The sequence below is a fragment of the Dicentrarchus labrax genome, unplaced genomic scaffold (assembly GCF_905237075.1).
Source record: "Dicentrarchus labrax unplaced genomic scaffold, dlabrax2021, whole genome shotgun sequence".
In the NCBI taxonomy this organism is placed as follows: domain Eukaryota; kingdom Metazoa; phylum Chordata; class Actinopteri; family Moronidae; genus Dicentrarchus; species Dicentrarchus labrax.
Window position 1 is genome coordinate 8,325,154 of NW_026136710.1, and position 19,115 is coordinate 8,344,268.

Sequence of the window (19,115 nt, forward strand, 5' to 3'; positions counted from 1 at the left end):
AAGGAGGCAAACTGTTGCTTTACCTGGGAACAGACTTATAAAAAATATTGGCAACTATTCCTCCTCTGTTTAAAATGACAATACAATTACAATAACAATACAGAATGGTAATACATGCACATGTGTTTGCATCTTGGGAGTAAATGCGGTATTGTACCTGGAACTAACTGCTACGTCCTGTCTCTCATGCACCCACAAATGGATTTAAGCTACACTGTTATCATTGTGCATAAGCTAACTAATGTTTGTGCTTTCAGTCCTTAGTTAAACACAGTCTGCACATAAAGGATGCATTTTGTCAGCGGGATCAGAGCCCACAGTCAGCAGTTTGAGGGGGTTGAGCCTTGAGCAGAAATGGTGGTGAGATGGTAGCTCGCTCACAGATTGAATACAAACACTGATCAATTCTCCTGCTACTGGAAACTGGAAGTCATCCATCTGAACGCCACACTGGCTAAACAAACAAACCACATTCAGATCAACAAGTTATTCAGCTAATAAAAACAAAGTTTGTGTGTATGCTGACCTCCACCAAAAGGTGCCCAGATGACCCTGCGGATCGTCTTCACCCAATCCTCCATGTCATTCTGGGTGCTGGCCATAAGAAGGTAGGTCTCATGGTTGGCTGTCATCCGCTCTCTGTCTCCCCCTGTTCAAATATAAGAGGCAGAAACATAGATGATTGTTTACATTATCCTGCAAATAGTGGTCAAAGACTTTCTAGTGGAAAACAGTCGTAGTTAAAGTTAGAGACTCAAACTGTCTGACACAGTAAAGAGAAATCATTAGTATTTCTGCGTATGCTGAGGTTTTTAAAGTTTTTAAAAAGAAGTTAAAGATCCCCTCCAGACATGTTTTCCATGCATGCTAGGAATAATAATGTTTTCCCACAACTATAAATTCTTAAAATTGCATCTACCCCCTATGAAATATCGAGAATCTTTAAATGTGCAAATATTATATTATCATTTTAAGTGTACTGTTTGTGCTGGCGGTGTAGAAAAAATATCAATATGAGGATCGCAGTATTTCGTTTTGTGATATTGTATCGATTTGTGTTTCAACTCCCAAGAATTAGATAGCTGTAAACTGAGGGCTTTGGTGTTGGATGTTATAGGGACTGTGATAAATACAAATGCAAATACCAATGCTCTGGTTACAAAAAAACCCAAATTTTATTCATATGGTGGTGATTTTTTTAAAATTGCAATAATTCGCCTTGCTTACAGTATTGTAATCCTGTATCGTGATATGTATTGTAACCCCAGATTCTTGCCAATACACAGGCCTTGTCTGTGTGCTGGAGGCTTCAAGTCTCCACATCACACTTGTGCAAGTTGCATACTGGACTCTGATTGTCACAAAATCATCAAACTCAGATTGAAAGTGAACGCAGAGAAACATTCTTCCGTTCAGCAGCTGAATGTGAAAACATTCTTCGGGCATTAAACCCCACACACACACACACACACACACACACACACACACACACACACACACACACACACAGCGAAGGTCAAACATCCAATTGAAGTAAACAATGATGAAACGTTTTGGAATGGAAAGTGACTTTAGAGCAAAGCTCCAAGCAACGTCTGACATCCTGGTATCTAACACAGCACTGACCTGAAATGTCCTTGGATGACATCGTAAATTACTTGAACCAAACCACTAGGTGTCTCTAAAAATATGGCACTTTTGAATGCACACACTGCCCTTTTAACTCCAGTAATAAATCAAAAGAAATTGTTTATATATCTGGGCAGAGTGTCTTCCATTAGAGGCAGGCTCAGCTATCCTGCCTCGACTTGTGGATAATGGCCACAAGCACTCTGCTGTCATGTGATATCGGACAGATTGGAGTGGAGGGTCTGGACCTGTTTCACATAACGAATCCTGCTGCAGTGATTACTATGACAACAGAACCATGTGCACAGCGCCACTTCAGCTTTGTTAAGGTCAAACAAACAAACAACAAACAAACAAACAAACACAGACTCGTGGCATTTCACAGGGATGTACCTGGTCTATTATAGGAAGAGATGAACTATTAAGAGACGAACGGGGTGTCACACAATGGTTAAATTATTCATGAGTTTGACCACAGGGGCCCTGCCCCATTGATTGTATCACAGGATGAGATCTGCGTGTTGCATACAGAAATTATTTATAGACTCCTACAACACAACATGAAAGGACAGCGAAGGGATCAGGTTTAACAATATGAAGTCCCAGTGACTTGAAATGAAGCAGAAATTGAGACATAAACTGTTTTATGATAGAAACCAAAAGAGGCACTATGCAAAGTGAAGTTCAAATCACCAGAATGAGATTATACAAAAACTCTGAAGGTAAAAACAAAAAAATTAGACAAGATTTGACAAAATCATATCACGATTGTTTTGACAGACATTAAGATTCCGATATGATTCATTCAGACTCATATCAAAGTCAACACTGTAATGTGGATCTCGGTTATTTGCGTATCAAGAGCGAGGCCGTGGACAGCTACATTTGGAGCCAAACTGACAGTGAGATTGATACTCCCTGTCAGTCTTGATGAGATCTCATTAGCAGGGAGCAGATGCCAGTGTTTGGCCTGCGTGGCATCCTACATATTTACAATGTTTATCCACTGAAGGTTCCCTTTACAAAACACAGACAATGCAAACTTTGTGACCAATCTACTAATGAATCTGTAGTAAATGCAGCCGATACGTCTCAGAGAGTCAAAAGAGGTTTCAGATGAGGAGACGTTATAAAAGTGTAACAGGAGCAAATTTAAGATATATTCGACAGATGCACATGTACGTTCTCAGCATTTCCTAAACTGCTACGATCAATTAATGTAATTAAACAGACAATTAGTCAGCAACATTTTTCAAGCTGAAAATTGGCAAATGTTCTCTGGATCCAGCTTTTCAAATGTGAGGATTTTCTGCTTTTATTTTTGTTTTATATCATCATAAATTGAATATATTTTGGTGTTGGACATAATTAATTTGAAGACATCTGAAGTTTTCACATTTGTAGACTCAAAAATCTGTATATTCATTGATAAGGACTACAATCACAAGGTGCATCCTTAAAAAAAAAAAAACAGTAGTCTATAGAATTTATGGTATCTATTTCTGCACTTTTAAAAACTAGTCTGATCCATTACAAATCTGTGAGCAACTATGACATTTGCTGTTCAGGTTAAGATCAGAAAGCCTATGTAAAATCACAGTTTAAACAATACTGCAAAATGCAGATGAATGTTGCTTTCATGGTTTCCATCATTGCAGCCAGCATCATCAATTGCATCCATTAATCACCCATAATAAGCCTGGAGTAACAGTGAAGATGCCTAATTAAAGCTTGCACGAGCCAACTCTCTCATTAAAAGACATTAAAGTTTTGACCCACATTGTGATGCATGTCTAGGAAGCAAGCTCTTCCTTTTAACAGAAAGCCGGTGCCCTCTGTTCCTGATCCAGTGATTAGTCACTTCCCGCTATTGATTTGCCCTCAGAGCTCTCATTAATTACACTTCACATGGAGTAGACGCAATTGATTAACAAACACCCACCCCCATCTCTAAACCTGGAAACACAATGCAACACTTGTGCTGAAGCCATATCTGCATTAAACCCCTGAAACCAGCACTTTTACTCATATTTTAACGTTTGCCATTAAACATATAACATACAGAGGCAGTTTCAGCTCACCTCTGAAGTGCAGGAATCACATCCACGCTGACATTTCATCCGCGACGCGCAACAGATCTTCAACACTTCATTTGCAGTTGATCAACAAAACGCAACGACGCACTGACCGGCCGGTAAATGTGCAGCTACATGCGCACATGTGAGTTGTTGTTCAGCCGGTGTAAAAGCTCCGTCGCTCCAAAACTACTTGACGCGCCTCAAGGTTGGATTAATTACCCAAAGTCCTCCATTACTAAACTCCTCGCATCGGCTGAAAAAATGTAACTTAGAGAGATGGAGAAGGAGGGAGGAAGAGAATATCGATGTGTTTGCTGAGTCCAATGTGTGTGTGTGTGTGTGTGTGAGCGAGAGAGAGAGAGAGAGAGAGAGAGAGACACATACACACACCGTGAGACGGTGACTAGCAGGGCCGTGCCAAGCTTTTTCAGGGTCCCAAGCGCATGTTTCCTATACTGAAAATGTAAATATTTTAAAATAGCTCATAAATATTTAGTTTTATTTATTTATATATATAAAAAAAGGAGAAATGATTTCCTATAACAGTTGGACATTTCAGTTTTTAGTGAACTCAAACTGTGCCTGTAAATTGCGCATTTATCGGGGACTATTTTCAGCTGTGGATGAACACAAATTTCACACACATTTCTCAAATTACAGTCTAACAGTGTGGCTCAATGAAATGTTTGTGGACAACAGTGGAGCTCCATGGCACAGAGGCATACAGCCATGCAGGCAATACTTATTAGTTCTGATGATCGCGCTAGGTAAACAGTATTTCCCGTTCAAAAGATTTTGCCTTAAACCACCTGAAACTGCACTCTGCAAATGTGGAGAACAACAATCAAATAGAATTAAATGAATCAAAGTAAGTAAAATGAACTGTTCAGTAGAGTTTTCTCAGTGTAAAATAAAAATGCAACATAGGAAATATTTGAAAATTACTGCCAAAAAACAGCAAAAACAAATGCATACATACTTTCAGTGCAGGTCTGAAAACACTGATGACAATAACATATTGATTTTATTTTTGTGGTCTTCTTTTTGTGGATTTAAGGTTCGTGTTAATTAGGCCTTCTGTCTATTTAGTTACAACTGACAGCTCAGGTTTCCATGTCACAGCAGGTGCAGGCTATTTTTGCAGTAATGTATTAGGCTGTGCGTGGGAAAATACACTTTGTTGTAAAACACCTGGTTTGTAAGATTACCAGTGTTTGTCAAAACCTGCTCACAAAATCTTTAAATACAAAGATTTTTTTTTTTTAAGAAGAAAATGCGCCTCTGTTGGCTCAATGGACCTGGTGTGACTGCAAACATACTGTTAATACCTTGTAAAGAAAATCTGAATTACTCATATTAATGCACCAGTACCAAAAAAAAAAGACACATTTCTATAAAAACTTGGAATGCTTGTCCTGATTTCTACGAGCTGCAAAGCAAAATGATGTACACTTTTGGATAAAATGTCATATTACTCAACCCCATCAGTCCGATGCTTGAATGTTGACCACTGAAGTGGATCTGTCAAATAGATTCCACAGTTACACCAATCACATCAGCCAATTTGACACACCAAAGTTTCTCAGTGAGAGGCATCTCCACCCTGACAGCATTGTTTGCACTGATTGTCATGCAAAGTCATTGTGATTCCCTGGTGCCTGTTTGAGTGCTTTTGTCCACATTTAAAATCAATCAGCCCTGCCTGTGTTTCCACTACTTGCATGGAATGAGTATTTCCTTTTGGAAACAACGGTTGTGAAGCTGTTAAACAAGCGTGCAATAGGATTATACAGCATACCATGGCTATTACAACACACTCTTGTTCCTCCTGCCATTTCCTGTTGATGCTCAGCTTTCTTCCACAGTGGCTGAATTGGCCACTTGGTTTATAAAGACGGTGATATGTCATCTGTAGCCCTGTATCCTGTAAGTATTAATCTCATGCAAATATAGTGGCAGAACACATCAACAAGAGACAAGTATGAAGAGCAGCTGATGGATGGTCATCCATTCCCATGCTGTTGATTTCAATAAAAATAATACTGACTGTCTTTGTGTGCATTTCCAGACAGTTACTTTTACTGTCTGGCAGAAATGTGTGCAGAAAGTGCATTGCCTGGTGTTTGAGCCCAAGAGCAAAAGGGGTTTATATGAAAACCAGACTCAAATCTAGCAGCTGCAATGATTAAGTCATCCGTTTGTGAATGACATAGGTGCTGTAAACTGCTCCAGGCATCAATGAATAGCGTTCCTTTTGCATACATGGCAAAGTATTTTATCTAAATGCAGCAATAATCTTTTAGTGCTGCAGTGTTAATTGTTTGGAGACTTTTCTTTAGCCCAATCACAAGCACACAGCATTCCCAGATAACTCAGCATTGTCTCCTGATCTCAAACACATAAAGGTCAATCAATGATTTGATTCCAGGTTAAAGCCACCACCAGATAAACAGATAATTAGAGAAAACCAGAGACTCACTCATCCCTGTGAAGAACAAATATTAGCTTTCCAATCCCTGGTCTGCAACTTTCACAGTTATCAAGATTTTAGCCAATTAAGCATTAACTGCAGAAAGATAAAAACATATAGCTCAAATATCTTCTCGCCTGTGGGTAACTTCTCCATCTCTGTCCACTAAATAAAATGACTGGAGGCGACCCTTTGACAGATTCTTTACTGTCTGTGGTTAAGCTGCCTGCAAGTATTATTCCCCGCCACACAATTCTCAGACTGCTTGTTGTGTGGCTGGCACTGTGTCTCTAAAAAAAACCCTCAATCATCGCTCCTTAAATGAGACCAATCCTAGCAGGAGTTCGCAGCCAGAGACAGTCGAGAAGCTTCACTTATAGCGCGCCTGTACCTGAAGAGACAACCGTGACAGCTGTCACAATTCCCCTGATTCACCACGCTCCGCCACACCGCTGCAAAGTTTTATAAACTCAGCGGTGAACAATCGTCAGCTTTACATAGGCATGCCGACTGGTACTTCAGAGGACAGCTTGTATTCACCTTGAGACTTCATGAAAAAGTTCAGGAAAAGAGAAAATGCCTCACCTCTCCAGTTCTTAACCGTAATTCCATTGACAATATTCTCCACAGTGGAACAACTACTAAAACGACAGGAAACATTGTACTCTAAGTGCATCAGGTAACATCATAAGCCACAGAAAGGTGTAATCAAACTTAAAACTGTATACAGCACCAAACAATGGAAAGACTAAAATGAACCACATGCATCCTTTATTACATAAAGCATATTAATAACACACCTCTGGGTAACTGCAAATCCTCCAGCAAAAACTGTAACTTATCACTTGCGTCACATTAAATGATGTCTAACTTTTCCATTATTCATAGCTGCCCTCAGTGTGTGTGTGTGTGTGTGTGTGTGTGTGTGTGTGTGTGTGCGTGTGTCATAATTATTATGCCAGTTGGGTTGAGTGCAAACAGCTAACAACTGTTCATTCCAGTTTTGACCACTGGCCTTAATAAGTGGCCAGACCCAGCTGCAGACTAGTCTTTAACTAATGGCTCAAAACAGGTGGGACACAACAAAGGATCCCACTGTGCTGTAATTGCTCACAAATACCTGGAGCCCCAATACACTTCACTCCGACCTGTACCTCTGGAAGTAAGTCCTGTAAAACAACCCACAGTGCATCCGTTCTATAACAAGAAGAGCATTGGATGACAGGTTACAGGATAAACTGTTTAATTTGGGGAAGATAACAGTATTAAACTGGTGTAAATGTATTAGACTCTTGTCTTTTTGCTGAAAGGAGTAGTTGGAAAATACATTTATTTTCTTTATTGTTGTGAGTTACACAAGAAAATTCATACCACTCTCTTCAATCTGAAACTACAGCCAAGAGATGGTTAGCTTATAGCACAAAGAAGCACATAAACCCCTGTAAAACTCCATGCTGTTGATTTTAAACTTCTGTTTTGCACAAAGTATAATGTGTTCAATGTTTCACTTGGTGCTGTTATGCAGATTTTTCATCTTTGGACAGAGCCAGGCTAGCTGTTCCTCCCCTGCCTCCAGTCTTTATGCTTTTAACTTCATATTCAAAGAACATATGTGAAGATTGTATCCACCTTCTCATCTCACATCAGAATTGATCTAAGTAATACAGAATATATAATTTAAACCTTAAAAAAATGTTAATCTCCCTACTTCAAAGCAGTCCAACAATGTGAAAAATCCCTGAAAAACTTGTGTTAGACCCTTGTAACAACTTATTACAAGGGTCTAACAATAATATCAACAATAACAATAACAAAAAATGTCAGTATGTTCTAATTTCAACAGACATTCCATAAAAGTGAGCTTTAAAAATGATCCAATTTTTTTTTAGTGTATTCAAATGTGGAATGGATTTTGTAGGAGACTTGCTGAGAAAATGCTAAGTTCTTCCAGACTTTGATTGTGCTGCTTGCCAAGCGGAGGAAGCAGCTGCTGCTGGCCCAGAAAACAATGCAGACACTGTAACTACCTTTTTTGGCTTTTAAGTGACAAAAATATGTGTCATAATTCTCCCAGAGTGTGTGTTTGTGTGTGTGTGTACAGCAGGAGATTAAATGAATGCATCAGTGTACTGTTCTCTCTTGTCTGCAAGAGTCTTCTTGTTTGACTGCAAGCAGGGGCAAGTTGAGATTCAATATTGTGTCTAATGATAGTCTTCTCAGAAGTCCACACATCATAAATACCTCCAACAGAACAGGAAGTCACTCACTGAGCGACAAACCAAACTACAAAATGTTTGTTCATTCATACAGAATTATTATGAGGATCACCATTTTCTCTTTCATCTTTGGTTTTACAAGTGATGGCACCCTTACACACATGTTTCATTCATGAGTGATATCACCTCCAGATGATCTAATCCCTCTGCAAAGTGCAGCTGTTACAATAAAGAAGTCTGTGGTAAAGACATCAGTGTTTGTTTAGAGAAATACACCTATTGTACTGCAGCAGAGAGACACATATAAAGCTATTGACATGCTCAAAATAGTCAAATAAAGCATCTATCGTTACCTTGATGTGAGGATAATAAATCAGATAATCCATACTGTGGTAAACTATGAATCGCCTGATGAACCATCTCCATGTCTCCTCCACACTCCAGAGAAGAATCTCCCTGAATGGGTAACAAAGTCCCGACCGCCTGGGTTAACTTGAGGACGGGAGTTCCTGACTGAGGAGTTGCTCTGCCAGTTTTTGGCCTGGCTCAGAATGAGTGAGTGAGCACAGCTGAGAGGGTGTGAAAGAGAAAGGGAAGGAGAGGAGGGAGGTGAGGTTTGAAGAGGGGGTTGGGGGAGCAAACACTCACACACACACACACACACACACACACATACTTCTCTTAAGCACTGTAATGGGAACAATAGGCAGATCTCTCTGAAGGCATGGGTTTAAAAAGGCCACTGGTTTGACAGAGGGCATGACCCCATAAGCAAACATGGGATGTCCCATTCACACTGCAATGCTTTGTTAAAATCTTCAACCACAACCTGTTGAGAGCATAATGATGTAATATTGACTTCTTGCAAATTGGAATTAAATGAGCCTTAATATGATGTATATACAGCATTATTACTATTATTATAAATATAATATTATTGATATTATCACATGAATACTACTGTTACATTATAATACTTTTAATAATATTTCATTTATTTTTCACAAAAACCAACATACTTGCACTAGGTTGTCACATGAACAGTAGCCTACAAACGTCTTTTGGGTGGGTCCAGAGAGAACTGCACAAAATCTGATGAACTGCCTCAAGCGATGTCACTTGAGTAAGTAACTGCTGGGGCTAAAGAAGTTAAAAATAAATAAATATAAATCTTCAAGTGGGGAGTTAGAAAGTCCTGAGGTTAACAGACCTCTGTAGCCTGCGCTCCATCTCTGCTTGAGGCTAACAACTTACTAGCATAACACACCAAAATCTCCAAACTGCCAATGCTGTCAAGCTGCATTGTGGGTAATGTAGGCCCAAGGTTTTCACAAATAACACGAATGCATGTAAACCCAAAACTGGTGGAGAAAATTAATTCTGTACCCTAGAAAATAGTCTAACAATTTAGCATCCAACATAAAATATGAAAGGGACCAAATATAAATATAATATATACAAATAATATACCCACATCTCCAAAGTTAATGTGATAACTGACCAAGAAATATATTAGAAGTTGGAGAATTATATTCTTTGAAAGGTCAATAACGAATAATAATTGTTCATTGCAGCCTGACATGACAATATACTCCCACCATCCTCACATTGTGATAACTGTTAATGATATAAAAATGTCAAAAGACCAAATAATCAAAATGAACCAAATCCAAAAAGCATAAACTCTTATTACAACTTGTACATCTCTAATGCTGCACAGACTCCTGATGTATGTCTGCAGCTTCATCTATCTGTAAAAGGTGTTCTGTTTCACCTGACCCCCAGTGAGGTATCGATGGCTTATTCTCTTCCTGGCGGCACGGTGGTCCTTGCCTGTCAATCGACATAATCTGAAGGCAGACACCATAACATTAGCCTCCACCTAAGTCCCCAGGGACATTGTCTGGTGGAGAACACAGCCTCCATAGAGTTACTATGACTATCCATTACCATCTGATGCGGAATGAGTAACAAAGTGAATAGGAGTGGGGAGGTCAAAGGGGACAAGGGCTGTTTGGCTCTACTGTCCCTCCACAGGCGCCCATGGGGAAGAAGGTAATAATGGCACCAAAAAAAATGGAGAATAATGACATCAACTCTAAATTCTCTGTATTCTTTGGCGCTGAAAAGCAAACATGATACCTTGACTACTTGGGTTCTGAAGCCACAGGGTTAGCCACAACAACGCAAATCTCTATGTTCTATTTCAAAACATTCTCCTCGATAAAAATGAGCCACTCCTCTGTTCTCACATAAAAAAGGGGAGTGAACTGCGCCGGTCAAAGGCAGCTGTTGTGTAGTATGAGCGAGCAGTGTTTTAATGGGTTGTCATGAGGACAGTCTGGACAGCAATGGGTCAGTCCGTTCATGGAGGTCACAGGGCTGTCAAAAAGCCAAGTGTCTCTGTTCTGATTTCATGCCAACTAAATAAAGAGCTATGTCTGTGTGTCCTGCCAAGGCTGCTGTAAATATAACATTATGTAAGCGGAATCGATTTCAAATTTAGGAAAAGGAAACATGGCTCAGACTTGACTTAAAGTCCTGAGCTTGTGTTGGAACATGAGTTGACGTGATAATTATAAAGACTAGACACTAATACAGAGGTAAAAGTGAGTCGCTCGGTGTCCGCTGGTGCACTTTGAAGGATCGTACCTGCCTTTTGGTACGTTTTAGCCCATTTACTACAACCACAGCATATGTCTAACAATGCTGTCTTCTTTTTCCACTGTAAGTCTGACAAGAATACAGTATATTATATTTACTATGATGGATTATATGCCATGTCATAAGCTAGTTTCAAGTTTCCTAAAGTTGGTGTTCATGCTTGGAAATGGACACCAGTCCTTGGCTACCTTCACTCTAAAATAATGTTTTTGCTTTGGAAAATGTCTATTAGGAGTGCAAAGTATATGTGATTTGCAGTAAATATGCTAACATTTACACAAAATATAAAACCATATGATCATAAATCATAACAATCGTAAATCATAAAATCACAAATGACATTTATGGAAGCTCTCAGCCATTGGTATGAAACCACAAACATTCTGTATGACCTATTTATTTCTGCGTTGACTTGCAGTATAACGTGAGATTAATTCTAGACTAATTCCAAACATCTTTAAACTATGCATGACAACACTTTGAGGTTTGTTAAAATACCAAAATCCTTACGAGTGAACCATTTAGACCACTGACAACTTCAGTGACTACTGACTGGGGGGATTAATATCCCATTAAAATGTTAGGAGTGTTGAGTTTTGGTGAGGGCTGGCAGCTGTTGTCACTTGAACACTTGCACGCAATGCTGGGAGGCTGAAACATTACATCAGTGATACAGACAGACTGATACTTCAGAGGAAGCTTCTGGAAAGGTGCAGTACATACAGATCCAAGAGAAAAACCTGGAGTGGCTCTGCAGGAGAGATCTCTTAACGTCAACCTGACACTAGTTTTTAATGCACTTGGTGGCAGGATCACCATATTGTCATGTTTCACGTACAGTCAGACACACTTTAAGCAAACAGTAAACACTCTGTTGGACTGCAATGTGTTTGACAGGAGTGTATTTGAATCTCTGTGTGCTGTAACATGCATGTGATGTTGTGTGTCTGTGTGACTGTGTTATGGTTATGTAAATATATCTCACTATGACAGATCACCAATTCGACAAGTGTATATCATGCACTTATGGCCGTGAGACTGTAAAACTGTATGTTAGAATGCCAGGAATTCATAGTCTGTGTACACTCTGAGACCCAAAACAAATGATCTCTCTTGTCCGATATCTAAATTTGTTTTGATTTAGATACAGGATGTTGCCAGTGCCTCATACAAACATACTCAGATGCAGATAAGGATGCTATTGCTAAAATCATTTTCTGTAGAATGTTTACTGTGAAGAGTGCGAAATTTCAGGCAAAAATTTAGTTTTTTTCCTGCAGGTTTACAAATGTTTGCGATATTACAGCGTCCATCTTAATTGCTACAATAAAGAAAAGGTAAAACATCCAGTAGTAATTATGTTGGAAGGAAAAGACGTAGACAAACATCCTGTCATTCGGGGAAGGGATTGAACCTCCCTTTATCCAGAGAATGGAACAAGGAGTGGACTTGAAAAAGTACCCGTTGCTCTGCTCACTAATACCTTCTAATATCACCTTTCAGCACTGATGAGGGCTTCAGGGCAGATGCACACCTGCACTCCCCACAGCCAAAATTTGTAGGTTGAGCCTTTGGGAAAAGCCCTTTGAACTTTTCAGACAGGGTTATAGAAACCTGACTTCTGGTTTATGGTTTGACTACTGGAGGCAGAGCAACTTACTTTCAACTCTCCCCTTTCCCCATGAGAACCAAAGAGAACATGAAACTGAGTCTGGTATGAAGAAGACCTTTGACCGGTGAGATGCAACAAAAAAATCCTGACAGCTGTGTCTTAAGAATAATGTTTCTCATGATTTTCACTCACCTGAAGTAATTTCATTATAAAATGAATTCACTCTGGTTATGTGTCATAGACGCATTAATCAATGTTTTCATTTGCTAGATTGCTTCAGGAGATTGAAGGGCCTGTCAGAGGGGAACATTATTGTGATAGAAAATAGAGATAAATCTGACATTCATCAATCACCACTTCATATTTACACATAGTGACTGATGAGGTGGGACATGAAAGCTGAATTAAACCATTTTTGGTGCAGAAATGGTGAAAAATAGTGAATGCGTTTCCAGACCAGAAGTATCTGTGTAATAGACCCATGCTTCTGTCTTTCTGCCAGTTATTTTCGATGTGTGTTCCTGCACACATATCTGTGTGATTGCCAAACTCAGAAGGCATGCACCATAAAACTTCCTGTTGACTCGCTGCCTAATTATTTGGACAGCCAATGGACAGTGCCCATCAGCTTCGGCAAGATAAGCGTGTTTTCATTTTGGCCATCGCAGCAGTCCTGTCTGCGTTGAGACTCGACATCCTCATTGTTTTCTCTGACAAAGCTGGCCAAAGCGCTGCCAGCCTGAGAGGGCTGCAGTGCAGGGGGAGTGCAGGCGAGCTGGGTCAAAGAAAAAGATTGGTGGTGATCTAAGTGGAGAGACAGAGAAATGCTGACCATGAGGTTAGCTCTTTGTGTGTTTGAGAGTGCGTTGCTGAACTTTTGCTGATGTTGTTCGGTCATTTCTCTAGGTTCAAACCTGTGCTATAAATAAAGCTTTTATTAACTACAGTCTCTGGTGCAGCTACGGATGCATGTAGTGTCTATTTAAAATCAGTGTACAGTTGCCGTCTAGTGCTACACACTGTATTTAACCATAGAGGTTACCGTATGTACTGTTGATGCTCTTAATATAAAATCTGTAGAATATATTCTCAATTAATTAATTAATTATATGGTCCCTAAAATGTCAGAAAATGCCCAGACTGCCCAAACCCCTGGTGATGTCTTCAAATCACTTTTCAGGATGTGACAACTAAAGTTAGACTCTAATATTGGGAGAGTTGAGCTGAGGGGATCTGGCTTATGACTGATACACTGAAGTATTCATGTTTAAAAAATATCAAATTTATAATGAATATTTATCAGTTAATTTATACTTTATACTTACAACCAACCGTTTTCAACATCTCAAACATAAAACACCTCTCTTATCTCTTTCCTCCTCACCTCCATGAATGATTCTTGAAATCTCATTTCTGCCCGAACATTCACACATACAATATTTCTTCTGCCCAATTTCTCTCCCATCTGTTGCTTCAGATTTTTGCATGAGAACAGCTTTACCGGGAAGGATTTACAGGCAGGCTGGGAGCCATGAATTCGGGAGTGTGTTCTGTTATCTGCCTCAAGCAGCCAAGCAAAGTGAAATTTGAGCCATGAGAATGCTTTTTTGCTAAGCATGACTTTTCTTCCTCTGGCAACTTTTTTTTTTTTTTTTTTAAAGCTATGTATCTAGTACAACCGCACCTGGGTGGCATTTCAACTCCATATGTGGTTTAAAAGCTTATGTTATTATACAAGTTATTCAAATGGGTCCTATGGTTTAATCCTTATTCAGTGACAAAATTATTCAGTATTACCTAATATTTACAAGTTATTAGTGTCTGTAGGAATTGCTAAACTTTGTATTTAGTGTTTCTTTTTTTTTCATTTGCTGTTGGAGATGGTCTCAGTACTCTGCTATAGAGAAATATCAATGTGGTTTGTTGGTAACACCTTGGCTGACAACAGTTTGCAATCACAATACATTTTCACCACATACCAAGAATGAGGTAAAATAATTTCACAAGGGCAACATAAGATGCTCCATTGTCTTTGCTATACCTTGAAAGCTTTTAAATTGACTTATTTTACAGTCATTGGATAAATTGTAAAGCTGCTAGAAGAGGAGCTCCACTGATTTTACACATCAAAGTATGTGAACAGGTTTTGTGGAGTGCTGCTGCATTTGGGAAGAAAGTTGTTTTAAAAAAGTTTTCTTTTGTGGCTCTAGAGGGAGCTGCATGAAATCTGATAAAGTGATGTCACTTGAGGCAGCGTGTGTTAGGGCTGGACACTACTAAGTTTGGAAATGAACAGAATCTGGGGATGTGGAGTTAGAAAGAAGTGAGCTTACCAGACCTCTGTAGCCTGCACCTAATCTCTGCTTGTAGCTAGCGAATGGCTCGATTAGCTGCTACTAACATAACACTGAATCCCTGACCAAACTAAAAGTGGTTGAGTTGCATTGTGGGCAATGCAGGTATTGAGGAGGAATATATGGAATAAATTTGGTATGATATCTTTGTGAGTGAAATATTTTAATCAGTAGCACACTCTTCAAGGGTCTGAACTTTTTGCGCCTTTTTTATATGTTGCATGCACTTTTTGGTAATGTAAACTGAACTGACATGTGTTCTGATTTTTCTGTGGTTATAAGTCACACCACATAACACATCTGCTTAATGAAAAGTAAGTAAAACTACAATGTGCAGAAAATGTAATATATTGAAAATAAAAACGAATGAGCATGAAGTAGGATCTTCATCAAGCTCCAAGAAACAAATCCCCTCTATAAAAAGACATTACTGCATTTGAAATGTAACATTTCGTCAGAAATAATAACTCCATTATTCACAAAGCACGTTTGTAGATGTTGGTTTAGCGGACAAATAAAAAGGAAGCTGCAGCGATGCCATCACAACAACAGGAAAATCAGGAATGCAAGCATCATCAACCGCTCATCTGAAATCACAGCTGCAAAAAGCATAAGCAATGAACTGTAACTTGTAAAACAACTCGCTGACATGATGAATGGACAGCATATGGAAAAGACACTTTCTCGGTGAGAACTTATAAGTAATTTGCAACTCATCTGCAAGTAGCTTTGTGTCTTAAGTTTAAAGCAGTCTAAGAAATCCTTCCACCCCTTCCTTCAGTTGTTACTGAAACTGAAGACAGTGCAAAGTCTAATAATATCACTGCCATCGTAATGAATCGGTCCCAACCAGATGCAAACATGTAAGTATTCATTACTGTTATGTAACGAGACAGACCTGGGTTGGAGTTAAGATCCATGGGGTGCAGAGGAAGATGTGCCCCCTTCTCAGCCGGAGGTTGAGGGAGCAAAAGCCACGCTGTTGCTGCTGACCGCCGGCCCCCCTGTGACACTTCTTCATCTGTTCTTGTTCTGTGCCACAGATAGATTTATCTCCCTCTGTTTCTGCTAAAACACACTCCACTACACTCTCTATTGTCCTTCCCACTCTCGCCCTCCTTCCTTTGCTTCTCGCTTCCCTCCACTTCATATAACGCTTTCGCCTAAAACTTCATTTTGTTAAGTCAAAGGCAGGTCAATGTGACACACCAATCAGCAGCACATAGGCAAGGTCAGGCTAAGGCTAGTCTGTCTGCCTCTCAGGAACCCTTTCCTCTACACATACTTCTGTCAGAGGAGCTGAAAGAGCAGAGGAAGCATATTTCTGAGACACACAAAAGAAGTGCAGGAGAGTGCGGCCGAATGAAACTGAGTGAGACAGCAAGCCGAAGGCAAGATGGTGTGTCTGCTTGTCTCTGAAGGAAGTGAGAGGGGTGGGGTGGGAGCTGGTGGTGGTGGTGGAGGGGGAGGGGGGTGTATCGTAAATCAAGCAGCCCCCCCCCAAAGTGGGGACCTGTAAATCTGGTGAACGAAGAGTGGGCATCTGGCCAAATGACTCATCCACAGCGCTCTATAAATACAGCAATTGCGGGGTCGACAAGGCTGCTGCTACTGGTGGCCAAGAAGCCCTAAGACACTGAGGTTTCTACCAGTTGGAGGAAGGTCTTTAATAGCCTCCTTATCGTTTTTCAATCTCACCCAGACTTAAAGGCGAACCACACATCATTGGCTTCCATTAAATGGCAGAGAGCGCCCCTTTGTGAAGAATAGTTAAATTTAAGGCCAACGTTACCTGTTGGGAAAAAAATGTGTAGTGAGGAGACATCTAAATATTTATCCAGACAGAAATCAGTTTACATACCACTGGTCTGAACATTCAAGTCAAGTGTCCCCATCAGACAAACAGTACTGTTGTAGTCCAACAGAAACTTTACTGGAGGCTAAAATGTGCCCTTGCTGAGACCTGACCAACCTGATACATGTGGGAGCAGGGGTTGTGGACGGGGGTTAGAGTGGGAGGCTGATGGACGAGATTGCTATGTGACATGTCAAATACCGATCCCCTCAATAGGCTGTTATGTAAGCATGTGAGCTTCCTGTCCTGTCCTTTTCCTTGGCCTGAGACTTGGCCTGTTTGCAGGCCTCAGTGCATTTCCTCCAGAGGGTCTCACTGCTGCGGACACACGAAAGGAAGAAGAGGGTCTGGAATTCTCTCACTAGATGAGAATGAGGCAGATATCTCAAAAAAACATCTACTACATACAAAAGGTATGCAGCTTATTGTTTGGACGTGCCGAATTCTCCAGTCTCCTGCTTCTTGTCACGTACCTTTTTGAATCAGCAGTTACATACAAACATACAACAGCTCATCCCACGAGAGTCTGGTTGAAATGTGAAGGATGTATGCATGGGGTCAAATAAATGTGTCTAAAAGTACAATGTTGTGTTTTGTTGTACCATTTTTTGTCCTTCACATCTCAGATACTAAGCCATTTACCACCACACACTGCTAGTTTATCATCTTTTAATGAAATGACAGCATTGTTTGGAGCTTGTGGAGGATGAATCATTAAGTGAAACACCTCTAATGTACAATATAAAAAGTGTAGCAGGCAACATTGCATGTCCACTCATCCTACACGTTATCCTCTGGTGATGTTATTGCAGCTGCCTTTTTCCATTTAGTGGTTGATCAATCATGGCTTTATGAAAAATGGGCTTTATCATTCGCTGTGCAGCTTGAGCCATTATGAGAGCTCCCACAGGCTTTGGCCCCATCACTAAAGTACATAAACTGCACATTTTGTTGTTACAGAGAAACCACTGTAACCACTGATCAGTCTGCTGTGGAAGATACTGACAACATATAAAACCATCGCTCATATTCATTTGCTGTAACAAAGTTACTGTAACAAACCTTCCACTCAAAAAACATTATTATTATTATTCCAACCTCTATTTTAATTAAACTGAGTGTATGCATGTGCAGAAGTAAGGGAAAATGTATACGCTAAATCTTGTTTTAAAGAAACTTTTCAGTATTTTGGGGAAAATTCTTTGCTTTCTTTCAGAGAGTTTGTCTTGCTACTTAGCTTAGCTTAACATAAATACTCAGGGTGGGTGAGGATAACACAGTGACAGACATTTAAAAGCAGCTGACTGGTTATGGTTCTGTTATTAATTTAAATAACTCTCAAAACATTAAAGAAATCCATTTAAAAACTGAAAACAGTATGAGTTTCCTGTTATATATTTTTTCATTATCTGTCAAGCTGTAAAATGTGATTGCAAGATACTTAGCGGAAGTAAAATGAATGGTTCAAAAACACGTGGCTCCAAATGGGACAAGTGTGGACCAGGACTACTTTCTTTTCCACCAAATTAGCTTTAGTTCTTGAACTGGATCCCTGCAGATCAACGAAAAATAATTTTCTTATTAGGAATAAACCTCCCTCCTGTATGAACTGCATGTAGCTGAAAAGGGTCAGCCTACACCACTGTATCTTAAAGTTGGTTTAATATTTGCTGAGGTGGTACACAGTGTTAAACGTTTGAGAAACACTGATTTAAGTATTACACATATTATTTATACAGTACTCATTACTCAGAAGAATATTATGCAAATGCAACTTGTGAGGTTGGGGGCCAGCAATTGCATCAGGGAGGTGCCCCCACGGTGCCCCCGCAGCTGGATGTGACAGTCGATCCCTTTTCTTAACAACCATTGCTTCTATAATCAGCTCATAACCGTAAAAGGACAATATTTTCTATAAACAGCTGATTTCACCCAACTGTCACTGAACTAAACACTCTCCAGACCTTCTGCCTTAATGAGCAGTCTGTGAAAATTCCACACAGAAGGGAGGCATCCTTGTCAGAGAGTCCAATGCCCCCTTTAAACCTGATCATTGTAAGAATCTCTCTGAGTGCAAAATCACTAAACGTTTGCTGCTGCAGCTCTGGGATCCCAAACTCCCACTGCATCCTCCTGCAAGATACCTTGGGAAACCTGGTCAGTGACCTTTTCCTAATCCACAAATCAACATATCTAGTCAGGTTTAGCAAACTCGAAACCTTTCAGTGATCTCTGAG

General features: G+C 39.9%; 1 protein-coding gene across 4 annotated transcripts in view; it reads right to left on the reverse strand.

Annotated features, from left to right (window-relative positions):
• arhgap24 (Rho GTPase activating protein 24) overlaps positions 1–19,115 on the reverse strand; it is a 68,790-nt gene that overhangs the window by 13,151 nt on the left and 36,524 nt on the right. The window contains exons 1-2 of one of the 4 annotated variants that reach the window (XM_051412115.1): positions 15,922–16,423; positions 527–649 (exon numbers count right to left, since the gene is read on the reverse strand). In XM_051412115.1, coding sequence (XP_051268075.1) covers positions 527–649; positions 15,922–15,943 — 145 coding nt within the window. In that variant the 5' untranslated portion in view covers positions 15,944–16,423. Of the gene's footprint in view, positions 1–526; positions 650–3,710; positions 4,037–8,746; positions 8,926–15,921; positions 16,424–19,115 lie in introns of those variants that run through there. The other 3 variants (XM_051412114.1, XM_051412116.1, XM_051412113.1) reach the window with 3 other exon arrangements.